At 37.6% G+C, this 20,000-nt stretch overlaps 1 protein-coding gene across 2 annotated transcripts in view; it reads right to left on the reverse strand.

Annotated features, from left to right (window-relative positions):
- Gorab (Golgin, RAB6 interacting) overlaps nt 1-20,000 on the reverse strand; it is a 20,928-nt gene that overhangs the window by 529 nt on the left and 399 nt on the right. The window contains exons 2-7 of one of the 2 annotated variants that reach the window (XM_043014059.2): nt 15,034-15,182; nt 14,175-14,292; nt 5,161-5,416; nt 4,591-4,731; nt 3,982-4,189; nt 1-3,124 (exon numbers count right to left, since the gene is read on the reverse strand). The exon at nt 1-3,124 is cut by the window's left edge and continues 529 nt beyond it. In XM_043014059.2, the coding sequence (XP_042869993.2) occupies nt 2,582-3,124; nt 3,982-4,189; nt 4,591-4,731; nt 5,161-5,416; nt 14,175-14,292; nt 15,034-15,182 (1,415 nt within the window). In that variant the 3' untranslated portion in view covers nt 1-2,581. Of the gene's footprint in view, nt 3,125-3,981; nt 4,190-4,590; nt 4,732-5,160; nt 5,417-14,174; nt 14,293-15,003; nt 15,183-20,000 lie in introns of both variants that reach the window. The other variant, XM_043014058.2, reaches the window with a different exon arrangement.

Consider the following 20,000-nt stretch of genomic DNA (forward strand, 5'->3'; position numbering starts at 1 on the left):
CAGGACATAACCACCACTATAGCTTGCAAATTCATATAAAGCAGTTCCTTTGCCTCTCCACCCTGATATCAAGAGGCAACAAATCATGTCTATGATAAATAATGAAGATGACATGCCATGAACAATCATACCAAGAAGATAAGAAATGGATTCTCATCTAATTCATAACAATCACTCATAACAAATGAAATTACATACAATATCTAATTTATTACAAAACTGTTAAAACATAATCAAGAAAGTGTAGAAGCTGTATGCTAAGAAATCAAATATTTGATAGCAAATATTACTTAATTTAATCACCTACTTCCACTGCTTTGGCATCAATATTTTCATCTTCTTCTTTTATTTCTATGTTAAACTCATCACAGGAGCTGGTATTAGTTGTTTGACATGGAAGCCCAGATTTGCTTTCAACAGGATGAGAGATTTCCAGATCAGATGTAACTATCTACATGTCTGATATCACATTGACGTGTACACTGCTTTGAAGACGACGGTCAACTCTACAAGTGGGAGGTCACTCCTGTACTAAGACACTGCTAAAGTTATCAAAAATACAATATGCGCAAAAGAAAAATACATTCATGACTTTGATTGCTTTATACACACACATACAAACACAAATACCACACACACTTACACATTTATATGTAAACATTCAATCACTGACTACAATTGAGGTCCAAAAACCATAACTGGATCATTTTGGGTCTGTGATTCCGAGACAACATTTGACTTCTATAAAGAAGATTTTCCAATTAATTAGCTAGGCAGAAAAGCAATTAAAAGTAAATGCTTGGCACTTGGCAGTTTGATAGCTATTACTTAAGAAGGAAGCAGGGGGAAGAGGAGGAAGAGGAAGAAAATGATGCCAGTGGAAGGAGGAGGAGGTAGAGGCAGCAGAGTAAAGGGTAAGGATGCAGAGTAGATAAAGAGGAAGAGGGGGTATAGAAAGAGGCGGTGGAGAAAATATGAAAAGAAAATTGTGTAACAATTTTCTAACTTTAAGACCAACTATAGCTTGCTCTTATCATCACAATAAAAATAATCAACAATATAATATCTTGAACATAAGCATATCATAAGCAAAGATAAAGCAATCAAAAATAAATAAGGATATCTATAATAATAACTACAATTAATATCTATAATGATAATAAAAAAAATAAAAAAAATAATAATCATAATAATAATATTTTCATCACATTATGATCAAATGTATTGCAATTAAAAAATAAATAAGAATATCTCCTTCCATTTGTACTTATAAATATGTAATCCGTTTTCAATATAATAATGGAACTCTTATAACTCTCATAGGAAAAAATACAAACTGTTACATAATTCTAAACATAATATTGGCTCACAGAATGGTGACTCCTACAAAATACCTTAAGAATCAACTTTAAACCTAAAGAATTTCCACTTAAATGTATTCAACAATTTTACTATATGTCCAGCTCTTACTTGCTCTAGTGCTTTCCTTCAAATGTCCTTTCTCACAAAATGTTATAAAACATATAGAGGTTATTTTTCCTAATTGTAAAACTTCCCTAATGGCAATTCCTCATTTGTGCGATTTGTGTGGCTTTCCATTACCAACTGTCTCTTTGATTTTGAGGAATGAACATGGTTTTGTGAGTCTAATGCATACATCATGTTCATTAACAACCCTTAAAAAAAAAAAAATCCAATCAAACTAAAAGAAAGGAAGAAATAGGAAATTCAATCATCTCAACTCAAACAAAAATTTCCTTCCCAAAAATAATAATGATTCATTAAGCTAGGATAAATCAGATCAGTTTCCAGTTACGCTGCATTTCTTTCTTGTTTGCTTACAGCAGCAGTTCAGTATCATCGCTCTCCTTGTGAGAAAACTTGAGCATCACATATGTGTTTACTGTGTTGATTGGCATTGTATGTGTACTGTATAACAACTGACTATATAAATCTAATACCGTAATACAATTAACATCTACATTAAAGCATCAGGCACACTTAATTCAAATAATACACTGATACATTCATAGCCCACATGAATACATTACAACTAATAGTTGAGTACATCTGACCATCATGATTTGTCATTGGGAAGAACCCTGATCATAATGAAGCTGAGAAGTGTGTAAGTGCCTGATAAAATGAGCATCAATAGATATGGCAAGTATCCTATGCCACTTGGTTTGCATGCAGAGGAATTTTATTGCATGGAAAGAAAAGAACAAGATATGAACATGAAATGGCAGCGATGCAAGAAGAGGTGACTATGCCAAAAGGAAGCTGATTTTTGCATGGCTTTAATGGGAAATCAGAAGGATATATTGACATTACCTACACCAAGACTACTGAGTGCCTGATTTGCAAGGAAGACGTTTTAATTGATATTGCACTTGTCATCACACTGACATTTATAACACTTGACTCCACAACTTAACAAATTTGATCAATCACTTATGGGTCATGCAGCAAGGAGCTTATTACATTGACTAAAACACTAAAGAAAGAGATAAAAAGAGAAAAGAAAGAAAGACATAAAAAAAAAAAAATAAAGCTTTTAAAAAAAGGCCTCTTTCGTTGCTCAGGTCCCTTCCTCCGCACTGATTCTTTCTGGGATGTTCTGAAGACTAGAAGCTCCTTGTTCTTCCTTGGGACCTTTCTCTGCCTCCTCTAAGATCCCTTTCTCTGCATGCTCTTCCCCTTCCTTTCTTATCTCCTTTTTGTCGTTGTCTTTCTCTGAACTTTCTGAGTTATTGCCATCCCCAGATGAAGGACCTTTTCCACTTTCCGCTTGGGTTTGCAACAGGCTTTCTTTCGTCTCTTTTGTTCTCTCGGTGCTGTTTTCTTTCACAGGTACACTACCTTCCTTTGGAGAATCATCCTTGTTTTCCTGTACAGTCTCATTTTCTCTTTTTTTCCCAACACTATCTTGTGCCTCCTGCTTATCCTCTATATCCTTCCTACCCTTTTCATTCTGTGGTTCCTCTTTTGGAATGGGTTTTGGGATGTCTCCCTTGTTCTTTGCCTGAATCTGCTGAATTGTGAGTGCAATCTTCTTTGGATCTTTCAAGGTAGTGCAGGCTGCATATGTGATCTCATCTAGGCTGGCTAGCTGGGGCAGAACCTGAAATATTCACCAAGGGAAGAACAGCAATTTAGACGGGGCAAAAACAACAAATATATTTTTATTATCAATATTGTTTTCATTATCTATAAAATAAGCAATACTAGATTAAAAACTTCAAACCTAAACTCATTCATCAAAAAAGGAGGCTTCTGTGTAAGCAGTTACTGTCATCAGCATAGATGCACATGCATGAGAAGCATTAGGTTCATGACTCACCATGGATCATCCTCGGTAAACTTGATGTGGACAAAGCAGTGAAAGCGTAAAGAAAAAGAGAAAAAAAAAGAGAGGAAAAAGGGAGAGAGAAAGATTCTTTAATAATATGATGACAATTAAGGATTGCCAAAGAACCCCTTCAATTTATATTTTAATCCTAAGAAGCAAAATGCAAAAAAATAAGTACAGTACCTATATATATCACAAGGCAAATATATTATGATTTTTTATTATTTTTATCACTTCACATATATTGCCACTCAAAACAATCGAAAAGCATGAAAATACCCAAAAATTGACAGAAAATTAACAAAGCAAATATCTGATACATAAAAGCATTGGCAGAGGGAATCAACACCTACAGTAGCAGCACAAAAGCAAGCACAAGGTTAGCAGAATGAGGATATGTCCTACCCTACACAGTATGTAGAATGTGGTATCATTAATAAAATACAATGAAAAATTAAATCTACTATCAAAATGTTATAAAGCATAGCTGTACATAGGGAAGGGAGAAGAAAATAAGAGAGAGAGAGAGAGAGAGAGAGAAAAGAAGCTAATAACAACAAAAATATTTTTCCTCCTTTCCACAAGCATCCAACCACTAGCTATCTGTTGGCCATCTCATCTTCCAGTACCTCTCCTGCACTGGGCTCGGGCAATTCCGCAGACACATCGACCATCTCCAGCTTGGCCATGAGTTCAGAGAGCTTGTTAGCCTTCCTCTGCTCGTTGGCCTCAATAATGCGGCACAGGTGTTCCGTCAGCAGCTCCTTCTTCTCCAGCTTGTTGAATAGCTGGAGCTTGGCCTCAATGAACTCCCTCTCGGCCTTGTCGTATCTCTTCCTGAAATTGTGGGAGTGGGGGGATAAATGATAGAGATGGAAGAAAAGAAATGGATGACGGGAGGGAGAAAAATACGCAAAAGAGACTGGAAGCTTTGAGATGACATGAACAATAAAAAAAAGTAAAAGACAAAATAGAAGAAGAGATGAGAAAAGGAAAACATCAAGAAGCTAATGAGTATGAACTACAGAAAAAAAAATTATGTACTAACTTGAAGTCTACTAATTTTGATGCTTATTAAGACTATTCTATGTTGCAAAATATAATTCAATACTTCTGCAATAGAAAGTAAAGGTCTGAATTGGTAAAACTTTAAAATAACATTTACTTATCACTGAGTAGAATTCACCAATTCACATACACCCTCTCACACATAAACACACACACAAAGCAAAACTCACTGCGCTTCGCTGAATTCCAGACTAGCCACTTCTATTTGGTCTCGCAGTATAGACACGTCAGTGGAGAGAAGGGAATCCAACTTCGCCAACTCCACTTGGATCTGCTTCAGTTTTTGAGCTTCTGATTGGGTACGGCGACTCCTGCAATTTGAAGAAAGAAGAAAAAAAAATAGGTGAAGAATGAAGTGGTGTTCAATGAATGAAGCAAACATTTGCAATCATAGAAATGACCGTGTAGGCATGAAATACAATAGAATTTTCAGCTTTATGTGCGTGTTCTTTTTCTTCACCTTCTTTCCTGACAATTATTCATGACAAAATAATAAGCAGACAGTATAAGAGAAAGATCATAATTTCATAAGTAAATCATAAGTAAAAGTAGATCATAAGTAAATGAAAAAAAAAAATAATAATCAAAAGCTAAAATCCTTATCTACCAGCAATTGGAGAATGAAATTAAGAAAAAAAGAAAGAAAGAAAGAAAAAATAAATAAATAAATAAAAGATAGAATAAAGAAAAAAAAAAAAAAAAAAAACTAAAATAAAAATAGAGAGAAAGCACAAACATACCTATCTGCAATGGCCTTGGCAAGCATCTCTCTTCTCAGTCTGTTCTGTTCCTCCATCATCTTCTGCCGTTTCTGGAACATTTCTAACGTGACGCCCTCTCCTCTTCCGCCACTACCTTCATCCATCTTCTCTTCCATCAAATGCTCACTCTCAGACTGATTGTCAAGCTGGTCTGGGGTTGTTGTGCCGTTGGTGGACACTAATTCATAGGAATTGTTCTCTCTTACACGGATTTTGACATTCTTGGCATGGCTTCCTGTTTGTGGAGAAAGGGGATATAAAAATGGTGGTGGAGAGTTCCAGAAGTCAGCGACAAAACTTTTAGGGTGGCAGCTGGAGGGGTGGGGGCTCAAAATTAAGAATAAGTTTGCTTGTTTTTTGCTCAATTTATTAATAGAAATAAAGTTATACACATACTTTACTTACAGACAAAAGCATGGCTTACTATATTTTAAGTTCAAAGTCAATATCTTCTTATGTTTTTCAATGTTTTTAAGTGAAACTATGATACAACCCTTAAACATCTGAAAGGAAAAGTACACTAGGATAAAGCAGACAAAAAATTAGCCACTTCCAAAGAAAAAATAAAGAAAAGGCAAACTGTTGGAGTTATAGTTAAGAGCATTTCACTACAACCCAGTGATGGTTTGCTTACATCAGACATCATCTAACTGCTGAGTGTTAGATCTGATATGCCTTATGCAACTGGAGAAGAGTTTATTCTGCTTGTAGTAGGTTATTTTACAAAAATCACCTTCAAGCATTAAATGAAGAACATTCCTTAACCCTTCCATGGCTGCTGTTTTCGTGCATTTTCCCTTTGTTGAAATTACGTTATTTACTCTTTCAGTTATGATGACCTATTATCCTAAATGCTAATATACAATAACCACACAGAGACTCATACTTCTTTTTCTATAAGTCTATAAAATAACAGAAAACAAGCACATTTTAAGATGATTAGCCCATGCTAAGATGTCACATCTTAAGATGTCACATCTCAGAACTTAGGGGAATCCACTATCTCATGCAAACAATCTTTGCTTCTTGCTTGTGTTCCTTTTGTTAGAGGTAATATCTTGATTCCAGAGCTATCAGTTACAACACAATAAAAACAGATATAGTATTTTGTGTTCCATTTCTGGTTGCAAAACTGATGGTATATTACTGACAACAAATCATCATCATAGTTTCATCTGTTACTTACTTACTCACCAGTTCCTACCATCAGCAAGGAGGAAACAGGCACAACATATATTTATAGAGCATATTATGGGCCATGCTAAAAACAGGGATAGATGTCTGTACATGTACAAAAACTGGCTGAACTTCTTTTGCTTTAACTCGTGAATGCCGGGTGACAAGATATCACATCAAGTGGTAGCAGTAACTGCCGCCAGGGATGAGATATTTTGGCATAGCTTTCTGTATGGCCGGGTGATCTGGTGCGTAGCAGTTGGCCACGGCCAGAGCGGGCGAATAGTTTGGCATTTAAACCAGATGGAGTCAAAACCACCTTGTCAGCAACAGGTTAAGAGGACCATTTTTCCCTACATGATTATTAACCTCATTTCAAATGTTCTAAGCAAAATTTGAAGAACATTAAATGATCTTTCAGTTAATTCTAATATTTTTAGCACAATTAACATTTCAAAAAAAAAAAGTTATTTCATTTGCTCTGCTTTCCCTTTGGACATCAAAAACACTTACAGTGTTTCACTGACCTTTCTTTTCTCAGTCCTCTTACAGTTGAGATATGAGAAACAATTTCCTAATTCTTACAACCTACATACTATACTGTATTTGCTGGTGCATAAGATGTCCTCTAGTCAGTAGAGCAGAGGGCTAGGCTGTTGGTTATAGTGCAAGGAACACAAATATTCAGTTGATTTTAGTAATACAAATAATTTATATCAAGCAATATTATGTTAAAATTAAATAGCACTAGTTTCTGCCATTCTTGTTTTTTACAATAATACAACATTATAACTTTAATTCTATCAGTAACTCATGATGATTTACTGGTACCCGATTTATTTTTCATGATGATCAAAATATTTATAAGACCTATACTTTTATTTAACAAAAATTCCTGTATATTCAGTTTATATGAACAGTTTTTATTCCTTTCCCATTCAGTTTAATATTTAATGAAATTATAGTGAATGAGGCAGAAACTTTTACTGAAATAAATAAAAAATGTTATTTCATGTACTGGACAACATGATATGTTTAAATACACAAGGTTCTCTGTGACATGGGAGCTTATTATAATTTCACAATCAAAAAATTTCATGGACAAAGTGAGCTTGCCCATCACTCCATTTTTGTCTATGAAACAAACAAACGAATTGCAGTGAATATATGCCTGAAAATACATAGTATTTTTCAAAGAGAAAACCATTTATATGTCTTTTAGAAACAAGAGTGCATCTTATGCTTGAAAATATGATCTATGTTATTACAGCTTAGTTTGAGTTCCAGGACTCTCTGTTTTATTGTACAGTTCTGTCTCTAACAAAAGTAAAACTCAATGAATCCACTGAAGTGATGAGAAGCTGCTAGCACCCCATCACCCGGCATGCCAGCCATACAAAGAGCCATGATATGATATCACATACCTGGCAGGAAGACCAGCCAGGCCATGACGTGACATCACATCATCTGTCATTAACCCAAATCCTCCGGATGGCATGCAGTGAAGACTTCCTGGCCCAAATTCCGGTCGTCATGTAAGGTGACGGCACCTCGATGCCGGGTGTCATAAGATAAGACCCCGGCATGAGTTAAGGCCTACACGGTAGCCTCCCAGAAATGCATCGCGCACCAATTATCAACAACCCGGAGCATTTGGGTTAACAGGTTAAAGAATACACTAATATATCCCTTAGATTAATATTCATAAAGGCCTCAGATAGCTGCCTCTTTCCTTTTCTCTTCATTTGGTCATTGTTTGTATGATCCTAACATGGCTATCCAGTATCCATTTCTGCCAAAGGAGAGAAGTAGCCTTCCACAAAAATATTTTCCACACAAGTGAGGCCATCGCCAGTCAATAATACTGAGTTTTCTGACATCTTTTGTACTCTTTCCCTGGCAAAGGTTTCAGTTACTCTTTACCACTTACTCATGAGAAAAAACTGATTTCACTCCAAAATAACAGCAAGTTATACAGGGATGGAGGGAGGGGAAAGAAGTAAGAATAAAAGAGAAAAATAAAGAGAAAGAGAGAAAAAGAAAGAAAAAGAGAGTTTGATTTGATTTAAAACATTTATTTACAGAACAGTTTACATGCCTGCATAAAGCCAGAGAAAGTTATCATAACAACTACTCAACCTGGCTGAACTTCTATTGACTTAGGAAGGCCATAGTCAAACATTAACCCTTTGATGACGGTGCGTCACACCCGTATGACATGGCTAAACGCTCGATGACGGGGTGATGCACCAGTGTGACGTTCCTGATGCAATATTGCATAGGCCCAGCGTAGGGGGTTTCCACTTACCGCTGGGCCCGTCGGGAAAGAGTTGAGCATACATGCATGAGGGGCTGCACTGTAGTGCTTACCTCAATTGCTAACTGAAGTCACATATGATATAAAGCATACACACACACATACATATAATTGATCATATAAAACATGTCCAGTGTTTCATTAAACTATCATCTCTCTCATATCACTGTGGTCTATCACATGTCAATTCATGATTTCCAAGGTCTATGACAGGTTGTCTGAAGACAAGTATAAACATCCTCTCCTGAAACTGGATTTGCTGAGCAAACTGTTGCTGCATCATATGCACCATCTGTTCAATCTTCTGTAGTAACATTTGTAGCAGGTCCTTACTTTCCTGGCTGGTGCTGATATTGAAGTAGGCATTAAAGCAAGCTGAGTCTTACTATAATAGTTGCTGACACTACTGCTGAAGCTAGCACCAGGCTAGGAACTGAAACTGATACGTAGGCCAGTGGGGCCTTCTGTTTTGGGATAGTATGGCTGGCTGCATTAGTTTTTCCAAATTGGGGGAATTCTTTCTTGTCACTAAGTTCAGGAGGTGTGATGCCATGTGACACTGAAGAAGCCTGTTGCTTCTTCAGTGATTATTTTTCTTTCTGCCTTTCAGATAATATACACATAATGAAGAATTTGAATTGTGTTCATGTCTACAATTAACACATTTCCAAGTTGTATGATTAGCAGCATCATGGCTGCTTGTAAGCTCTTACACATACCCCGTGTCCCCATTTTGAGCTGTTGGAGCAATATGAAGTGAGTGATTTAAATACAGCATACCTGAAGGATCCTATGCCTTCAATAATTTTAATAGTTTGGAGAATTTTCTCACCTTTGTATGTTATGATGAGTGGCTGTCATTGTACCATTAATCTTAACCCTCTCTGGATGGGTGGTACACCACGGGTACCGCGCATTCAAGGCCCGTTCGCTGGGTGCCGTTATATGGCGTCAATCATTTAACCCATTCACGCAGTTCCGGCTTTGCGCGGTCGCAATACCGGGGTTCTCGAACGCATAAGCCTAACGCCTCGAGATTCTCGGGCGCACAAGCCGCAAGCCTCGGTTGCCCGCTCGCTCTACCCGAGCGCGCGGCTTCCCCTCATAGCGCGTCCAGGGCGTCTGACGCGAAAACCACAATACGTGCTATCACGTCAACCGGCGTGAATGGGTTAATTGATTTAGGCCTATGCGTTCGAGAGCCCCTGCATTGTAACTTGCAAGGCTGGAATGCCCCCAGCATGTATGGGTTAATACTTTTAACACTTAAAATGTAATCACTGTAGTCTGTAATCTCATTAGTTTCAATTTCTCTAGAGACATCAAACACAATGCAGTTGGTACAGTGCTCTCTTCCATACACTTTGCTATTTCCAAGTATTTCTTCTGCTGCTCCAATTGTAGTTATGTGAATAAGAATTTCTTCATTCCTACACCACACATAGACATCATTTTGACCAAGTTTTAATTCTAGGGCTCCTTTAGTTTTGTGAAAAGGTGCCATCTTTAGGACACCTACAGGTATTTGTCTCCATGCATGTCTAGCTTCGTATCCCTTTTAAAAAATGCACATAGATGGCTTGGTGATATAATTTCTATAGACCCATTACTTAATTGTCTCTTTGCCTTCTTTTTTCTCTCAATGTCCATGTCTATATTACATACCATTTTGTCCATTACGGTCAGAACAGAAAAGCAGGCTGAAGAACAGATCACTTAACCCATTGGTCGTGGTATTAAAAAAAGGTCTGTGCAATAGGATGGCTGTTTTACATGTCTGGCATGGTGCCATCCGTGTCTATGACCGACTCTGCCTTTGCAGCAAATCATGCCATCCGCTGCTAATGGATTAAACAAGTCTCCTGAGGTCAGGTCTTTCACCAAAACATCGCTCACACAAACCTCACTCATTTGCATAGGATTCAGTCAATAAAGAGACTGCTCACATTTCCCGTATAGCTGATCATTAATCTGGTATGGATTCATTAATGTTTTTGGTCTGGTCTTCACTGTAGGTGAAGAGCGAGAGAGCGAGAGAGAGAGAGAGAGAGAGAGAGAGAGAGAGAGAGAGAGAGAGAGAGAGAGAGAGAGAGAGAGAGAGAGAGAGAGAGAGAGAGAGAGAGAGAGAGAGAGAGAGAGAGAGAGAGAGAGAGGGAGAGAGAGGGAGAGAGAGGGAGAGAGAGGGAGAGAGAGGGAGAGAGAGAGAGAGGAGAGAGAGAGAGAGAGAGAGAGAGAGAGAGAGAGAGAGAGAGAGAGAGAGAGAGAGAGAGAGAGAGAGAGAGAGAGAGAGAGAGAGAGAGAGAGAGAGAGAGAGAGAGAGAGAGAGAGAGAGAGAGAGAGAGAGAGAGAGAGAGAGAGAGAGAGAGAGAGAGAGAGAGAGAGAAGGGAGAGAGAGAGAGAGAAGAGAGAGAGAGGAGAGAGAGAGAGAGAGGAGAGAGAGAGAGAGAGAGAGAGAGAGAGAGAGAGAGAGAGCAAGAGAGAGAGAGAGAGAGAGAGCAAGAGAGAGAGAGAGAGAGCAAGAGAGAGAGCAAGAGAGAGAGAGAGCAAGAGAGAGAGAGAGAGCAAGAGAGAGAGAGAGAGCAAGAGAGAGAGAGAGAGCAAGAGAGAGAGAGAGAGAGAGAGAGAGAGAGAGAGAGAGAGAGAGAGAGAGAGAGAGAGTAACAATGATCTGAAGTTCGCTGATGTTGTTCTTTCCACTACACTCAGTATTATTTTTCTTTCTTTGCCCTTAATCGTAATTTTGCTTTCCACCAGATCATTGTTGTCTTATAGTGAGGTTTCTTGCATGGGAATTTTCTTCCTCAGCCTTCACTTCCTTTTAGTTGTCTTCTATACCACTATCCATCACTGTCTCAACCCTTTTTTCAATTGTATCCATCCTTTGCACTAATGTATGCAACATTCCAGCAATTGCAGATATCTCTTGTACCAGAGAATCTGCATCACTGTCTCTCATTGTTTCCTTGGCAGCAATATCCTCTCTCATCTGGCTGTTAGTTTGTCCGTTCATGGCATTCCTGTCCTTTTCCTGGAGTTGCAGTCCTCATGGTTGGCCTTGCAACCAAGCATTGGGGAGTGGTATAGAAATACTCTCCTGCTCAGGTTGTCTGGTGGTCAGTCCTCTTGCCTTTTCCTTGGTTTCTTTATGGGAAGCCAAGGAATTATGTTTCACCCTTAGCCTTGCCTTGTATGATAGAGACCCAGCATTCTGCAAGTCTCCACAGTTGCAGCAACAAGATTTCACCCTCTGTCCTTTGTCTATTCTTGCCCTGCAGATCCTGGAGTCATGCTTCCTGCTACGGAATCTGCATCTGGTGTCCTGCTTACAGGTCCACAACTTGTGTCATTATCTGCTGCACTTGAGGCACAGGACTGGCAGCTCTACATATGGCACCACCCTCCTGTACCCTGCTCCAGATATGGACGTTCTCTGGGACTTCTTTCATGAGGGCAACCAGCAGACATCACTCTTCGCCTTTTCACCAAAACATTGGCTTCCATATCATCGTCCTTCAATCTTCTTTCCTCTCTTTCAAAGTCGCTTCTTGTGTCACTGGGGTTTTCACTCTTGGTGTCATTTCTGGGTCGCTTCATGACTGATCCAGCCCATTATGTCAGTTGCCAGATCAGAATCCAGGGACACCAATGTGGAAACAGGAGCCATGTTGACACCTGGCAAACTGATATTACTCTGTGAAGCAATTTAGAGCTTCTCTGTGGTCACCAGTGAATACGCTAGGGCACTATGTAATATAATCACACAGCCTTAAAAATCAAACACTCGTAATACACAAGAGATGCGTAAGATTTGCTGGAAAGCCCAAGGCACTTCACCCGCTCCCTGTCCAAGGACTAAGAAGGGGGGAGCAAGAGAGAGCGAGAGAGAATGAGAGAGAGCGAGATAGAGAGAGTGAGAGAGAGAGAACAAGGGAGAGAGTGAGAGAGAGAGAACAAGGGAGAGAGTGCAAGAAAGAAAGAAAGAAAGAGAGAGAGAGAGAGAGAGAGAGAGAGAGAGAGAGAGAGAGAGAGAGAGAGAGAGAGAGAGAGAGAGAGAGAGAGAGAGAGAGAGAGAGAGAGAGAGAGAGAGAGAGAGAGAGAGAGAGAGAGAGAGAGAGAGAGAGAGAGAGAGAGAGAGAGAGAGAGAGAGAGAGAGAGAGAGAGAGAGAGAGAGAGAGAGAGAGACCGAGCTAGAGAGAGAACGATAGAATGTGAAAACAAGAGAATGTGAGAATGAGAGAATAAGAGATGTGTAATACACAAGAGATACGTAAGATTTGCTGGAAAGCCCAAGGCACTTCACCCGCTCCCTGTCCAAGGACTAAGAAGGGGGGAGCAAGAGAGAGAGAGAGAGAATGAGAGAGAGCGTGATAGAGAGAGTGAGAGAGATAGAACAAGGGAGAGAGTACAAGAAAGAGAAAGAGAAAGAGAAAGGGAGAGAGAGAGAGAGAGAGAGAGAGAGAGAGAGAGAGAGAGAGAGAGAGAGAGAGAGAGAGAGAGAGAGAGAGAGAGAGAGAGAGAGAGAGAGAGAGAGAGAGAGAGAGAGGGAGAGAGAGAGAGAGAGAGAGAGAGAGAGAGAGAGAGAGAGAGAGAGAGACCGAGCTAGAGAGAGAACGATAGAATGTGAAAACAAGAGAATGTGAGAATGAGAGAATAAGAGATGTGTAATACACAAGAGATACGTAAGATTTGCTGGGAAGCCCAAGGCACTTCACCCGCTCCCTGTCCAAGGACTAAGAAGGGGGGAGCAAGAGAGAGAGAGAGAGAATGAGAGAGAGCGTGATAGAGAGAGTGAGAGAGATAGAACAAGGGAGAGAGTACAAGAAAGAGAAAGAGAAAGAGAAAGGGAGAGAGAGAGAGAGAGAGAGAGAGAGAGAGAGAGAGAGAGAGAGAGAGAGAGAGAGAGAGAGAGAGAGAGAGAGAGAGAGAGAGACCGAGCGAGAGAGAGAACGATAGAATGTGAAAACAAGAGAATGTGAGAATGAGAGAATAAGAGAGAATAAGAGAGAAAGAGAGAGAAGAGAAGAGAAAAAGAAAAAGAGAGAGAAGAGAAGAGAAAAAGAAAAAGAGAGAGAAGAGAAGAGAAAAAGAAAAAGAGAGAGAAGAGAAGAGAAAAAGAAAAAGAGAGAGAAGAGAAGAGAAAAAGAAAAAGAGAGAGAAGAGAAGAGAAAAAGAAAAAGAGAGAGAAGAGAAGAGAAGAGAAAAAGAAAAAGAGAGAGAGAGAGAAAGAAAACGAGAGAAAGAGAAAGAAAGAGAAGGAAAAAAGAAAAAGAGAGAATGAGAACGAAAAAGAGAGTGAAGAGAGAAGAGAAAGAAAGAAAGAGAGAAGGAAAAAGAAAGAGAGAAGGAAAAAGAATAAGAAAAGAGAGAAAGAGAGAAGGAAAAAGAAAGAGAGAAAAAGAGAAAGAAATAGAAAAAGAACAATTCACAGGTAAGAGCACAATACATCACCAAAACTTCCAAAGAATCACTTAATTTCTGCATCACAAAGATCAATTCTTACCTGTGGGTGATTTGCAGGGAGAGGGGGGTGTGGGGGAGACAGACTGCGAGCTGCTCTGGAGGTGCTCTGGGCTTTGATGCTCTGATGACGGGGAGGAACTACTGGGATAATCTTGCTCCTAAAATATTTGTTGAAAATAAATAAACTGCAGGAACTTGGTACATCATCTCCCTTAGATGAGAGCATCGATTATGAATACATATATTTATTTCTAGTGCGTTAAAAGAAAGTGATGTCATTGTGTGTATAGTCATATGTAGAGTTATTTGTTAAACATCATGCTAAATTTTTGTTTTGAAGCATTACCAAAAGCTATTATGAATATTTACTGGATGCAAATTTATAAGCAAAAGGAAAGACTAAAAGATTGTTAAAAATATTAGTACTGTCTAAGAGTTTTGTTATGTAGACTTGTTGTCTTGAATATGATATGAAGAACCAGAGAATGCCCCTTAAGTTGCTTGTGTCAAGAGGGGCATCAGAAAGCCTCTATCAAATATCACAAAGTAATCAATAGATTTTGTTACAACATTGCCATGAATGAGAATGAATGTGATCTAGAACAGATTCAAATGTGGCCAGTAATACTGCATCTATTATTTCAAAATGCAATACCACACCAACTAACTGAATTTTCAATCAGTTATAACAAAAGGCAAAAAATAGATTGTTATAAATTATTCCAATAAACTAAACATTTGCATAAGAATTGGCACATTCATTTTTCCTTTTATTATCATCCTTTTCTTATAATCAGTTCTAGCTCATCATCACATCCCACACACACAAAAAAAAAGAAATAATAATAAAAAAATAAAATAAAAAATACCAAAGTGTCTGACTCGTTCTGATGCCCCACCTTCGACTCTGAGAGCCTAGCCTGGGGGGGGATGGGAGTGTAACTGTGAGGTGTTTTTCCAATCTTCGGCATCCCCAGTTTCTCTCGTGGCGGTTGCTTGGTTCCGCCCTGCAGCTTGGCCTGCCGCAAATGGGTTGTCTGCTTCTTAACTGCGAGGAGAATGCAGGAAGAGGGTTTGCTATGGTGAGACATTCCTTTAAGCAACAGATTAAAGGGTGGTAAAAGAAAGAGAAAAAAATTAAACTGATTTGTCTCCATAATCAAAAATACTCAGAAAAAGAATTGAACAGGTAAATCAGAGGAATTAATATACAGAATATAAGTATACTGCTAAACCTAAAAATATTCTCACTGTACTTATACAGGTGCTAACACTACATAAAAGACTATATTGCAGAAAAAGTAACAGGTAATCTATATAAGTATTGAAATATCTTAATTTCCAGTGTCACCAAACCTTAATAACCAGCGCTACTACTATTACTATACAAAACCACTACCACTACCATTTAATGATCTACAATTTTACTACTACTATCATATTCCATATCATATCTACTATTACTGCTATAAATGATAAAAAAACAATAATATTCAATAATATAAAAATAAATCAATAAAAACAATAATAACATCTTTCTTTCTTTTTTTTGTATATAGAAGAAACAAAGTAACTCTTCTTTCCTTTTCCCACGACAGGACAATTAACAATAAACTATAAACTCAAAATATACCTTGGGTGGCTAAGTAATGGCTTTACCTCAACATTACCAGGAAATACAGCAACTACTACACTGCCGGTATCAACTTACAATCAAATGCTTGTGAGTTTCCTTTAATATCGCTATTTTTTTCTTTCTTTCTTTTATCAAGATCATGGTAAGTATGAAAAAGTTGGCAAGTTGTGATCTGGGCCATATATCTCTTTGAAACTCTTTCTAGAACAGGTATCGATAATGCATAATGCAGACTGGGGCATAATGAAATTGTGCTTTTGGAACAATTAATCTAAAAAGCATTGTTGGACTGGATTCATATTTGACATAAAAAAAAATATATATTATAATAAAATACAGTTCAACTTCTCTTTTGGTTACTGCACATCAATTCTTTAACGAGTTGTGGCACTATTTCAAATTGAATTTTACACCAGTCTGTGCATCAGACATATATACATATATACATATATACAAAATCAAATATACATATTTGACATTGCTCCACGCATACATATGCACATACATTACAAACACATGCTCACATGCTTTCGACTTTTACATAATTACAGGGCAGTATTCTATTTCCTAGGTAATTTGCCAAGTGATAGGTGGGAGTTTTATATCCTACTGAAATGTAAAAATTCTTCCAACATTCAACAGCGAACCCTTTTTTTGTCTTGTTAGTTTATCATCCTTCTGGTGAAATAACAAATTACAGGTTCATTTTGGCATTATATGAGCACACCTCATAAACTTGGTCTCATTTGTCACAGACACTAACAAACATCAATTCTGAACTCATTGACAGCAGATGGCATGATTTGTTGCCAGGGTAGAGTCAGTCGTAGGCTCGAATGGTACCATGCCAAACAATGTAAACCCGTCATCCGACTGTATACATATTTCATTAAAAAAGCGACCAATGGGTTAACCCCTTCACTACAGGCAGTAGAAAACGCCCTCCACTCCGCATCCGAGCTTCTGGCACGCGCCAAATTTTAAACGTTGCTATTGAATATGACAAGTTTTAAGCCAAAACCTCTACATATTTTAAGCCAAAACCTCAAAATAATCATCATGTGTTATATATCAAAATATGCATAGTTAACCTCTTCCCCCTTGTGCATGTGACAAGTTATTTACATGGGTTGGGTGGAAAATGGAAAGAGTGACCTTGGTGGGAGGCCTCACTCAGATGACCAAAGAAAACGATTGAAATAGTATGGTAAACTAATCATAATAAGTTTTATATTTTTACATAATGTTCCATAAATAAATAATAAAATGATTGCTAGCAGGGCACATCGGTGCCTCCCCTGGTATAAGCTAATCCCACTCTTATGTAATAAGAGTGGGATTAGCTGCGAGGACGCAGTATACGTGTCCTCGTGTCGAAGGAGTTAAGGGCAGCAGATACTTGAAACATATGAAACTCACACAAAAACAAATTTCTTACTTGTCACACTAACACTGATGCATTCACTCTTACTATGTATCATATATGACTGGAACAGGCTACCTCAACACATCATAGAATAATAAATAATATCAACAAACACCTATACAACTGAAAACACTGTTACTTAGACCCTAATCCTCCCTCGAGCAACTAAGCCTAGATGCAGGGATTTTGAGATTGAGATTGAGATTTACATTTAATAATGTTCTTATTTCCTATTCTACATTTAGGAACTTTCTTTACTTGCACTGATCATGTTTTTAAGAAAGTATCAATCCTGTCTTTGTTTACTTATCTAAGATCATACAACCACAAGTTAACTAGGACATGATGTTCAAGAAACTGCCTCGTCCCCTCATTGTCTGTGTACCTCATCCCATTCGAGATGAAGTGAATATTTACTGAACTCCAATCATGTGATTTCCTAGGCCAAAAGGCCATGCTGAAACTTTCAGAGTCATTTTCACCCACCCTAGGCATATGTTTTGCATGATTGCATTTAAATTGTAAGGACATGCATAGAAAATATTAGTTTTCTTTCTAAGGGGTGATTTTTTTCCCAGAAAAAGTCAAGGAAAATGTGTATATGCAAATAGAACTATGTATAATGTTTAGCTACAAACAGAACTATGTACAATGTATATATACAGCAAAACTTCATGGTGTGACAGGATTTCATCCATCATGTGAGATATTTTCTGATGGTGTGATCTGATGTCATTCATGGTAAATGAGTTAAACAAAATAGCTTGTTGTAAAAGCAGAGCTGGCCTTAGGAGGTGCGGGGCCCAATTGGGAACAATTTTGGTGAGCCCAGGTTTCAGGCCATCCTGCAACAAGGTCTGTAGAATTATAGATATGTAAAAAAAAAAATCTAAAATAGACTTTATATCTGTATGGTAGAATTCAGAGCAATCAAAATATGCGCGTAAAAAATGCATACGAGTTACTAGATTACATTTTATCTGGGGCTCCTTTAGGAGCCAATTGGGAGCAATTGATCCAATTGGCTGAAGGCCAGCTCTGTGAAAATGTTATCAATATCATCTCCTGAGGTGGAGAAAAATATTGGAAACCCAGAGTTTTTATGGGTAAATACATTAGCAAGAAGGTTCACAGAAAATTTAAGAACTTGGTAGTTAATTGCTACATTCCCAGGATTTAAAACATATTTAAGGCAAATATTCTTGACCAAAGTATAAATCAAGTATCTAAATCAGGAATGTAAGCCTTTACTAGAATTAAACAACCAGATTTTGTTTTGAAGTCCTAATCAACACAGTGTCAAATAAATAGCTAAAAACAAAGATTTTGTAAATTTATCACTTGGAAATTTTGCTGAAGTTTTCAAGTCATAACCTCGGTTTCTAAAAAGGCAAAAAATCCCACCTCTGATTATTTCACCTTATATAAAACCATAGTATATTTCTGTCTATGCATTACATGCTAATATATTTTTCAAATATTATCTAAAAACAAACTATACATTTGCTAACATGCAAACTAGTATTTATATTAATATCTATTCTACTTTAATGTTAGAATTTCATTACTCATAATTATCAGTACTGATAATATACTACCTAATATTTTTCATTTGCTTTAATGGTAAAGTAAATAATCCTGAATTCTATATGAACGACACAAGACACCAAACTCCTAGTTATTGCTATCATAAAATTCCATAACTTTGATTTTAATATTAACATTTCTCATTATCATGTGTCATATATGAATTTGTGACCATTTAATACTTCAATCCTTGCTACGACATCATGCACTTGCAGCGTTGAGCAATGGGCCATTATCCAAGAGTTGCCCTGGGACTCAGCTTCTCTCTTATATGTTCAATTAAGTACATCTTACAAAAAGATAATTTTGCTGATACAATTCCAGTATGAATGGATTGCTTATGATGAATAATGACTATTTGCATTGTTCTAATGCAAAGTAGCTGTGATACCAGTGGTAATTAGAGTGGCGCAGCATCAAGCTATTGCCATAGCTGCTCCATCATTGTGAACCAGTGATATACCAACAAAACTCCACTATAAATATTCTGGCAAATGAGATTGCAAAATTCACTGGTAGTCTGTCATCCAATATAAGTCCAATCCAAACTCTATCTGCCAGAATATGGATGTGGAGGTTTCCCTGCCTTTCCTCGAGTGCTATAGGCATGGAGGCTGAGGTTATTACTAGCAGTTAAATCACTCTTTTGGAAGGTTTTTGTGCATTGGGACACAAACAAATCATAAAAGAATTGTGTATATATCATGCTTCTCTAGCTATTGGCCAGTACAGATAGAAATAACACACAATAATTGCATGTAAGAAAATGTTCTTGATATAAGCATTATTCTTCAGGGGACTTGTAAGGCAAATTGAAGTTAGTAGTTCTAATTCAATTCATATATTAGACTAAGCGCACACTTGAAAACCATTGCACACTGTGCACTTCATTTTTTTTGGCACACGCCTGATATCTCAGCAAATAATACTGCACTTATTTAAAACTGCTGTGTTTGTAATGGTACATATAATAAGTACCAATGTTATAGTTTTATTGGTGCAGTGATTTAAAGAAGAGTTACTTCTATTCTGATAAATTTACTGCACATTGAAATACTTAGTCTTTCTTTACTATTTAAATAATATCTGTTATTTGGAAGAAAATTGGCCATTCTGTAAAATTCCATCTTCAATAACCAAATGAGATATAACATAATTCCACGGTATTAGTTCAGAATAGACTTATAACAAATAAATGAGGTTAACCTTGATTCTTG

The sequence above is a fragment of the Penaeus japonicus genome, unplaced genomic scaffold, assembly GCF_977035675.1.
Source record: "Penaeus japonicus unplaced genomic scaffold, GWHDUDI00000001_assembly GWHDUDI00000033, whole genome shotgun sequence".
Lineage (NCBI taxonomy): Eukaryota > Metazoa > Arthropoda > Malacostraca > Decapoda > Penaeidae > Penaeus > Penaeus japonicus.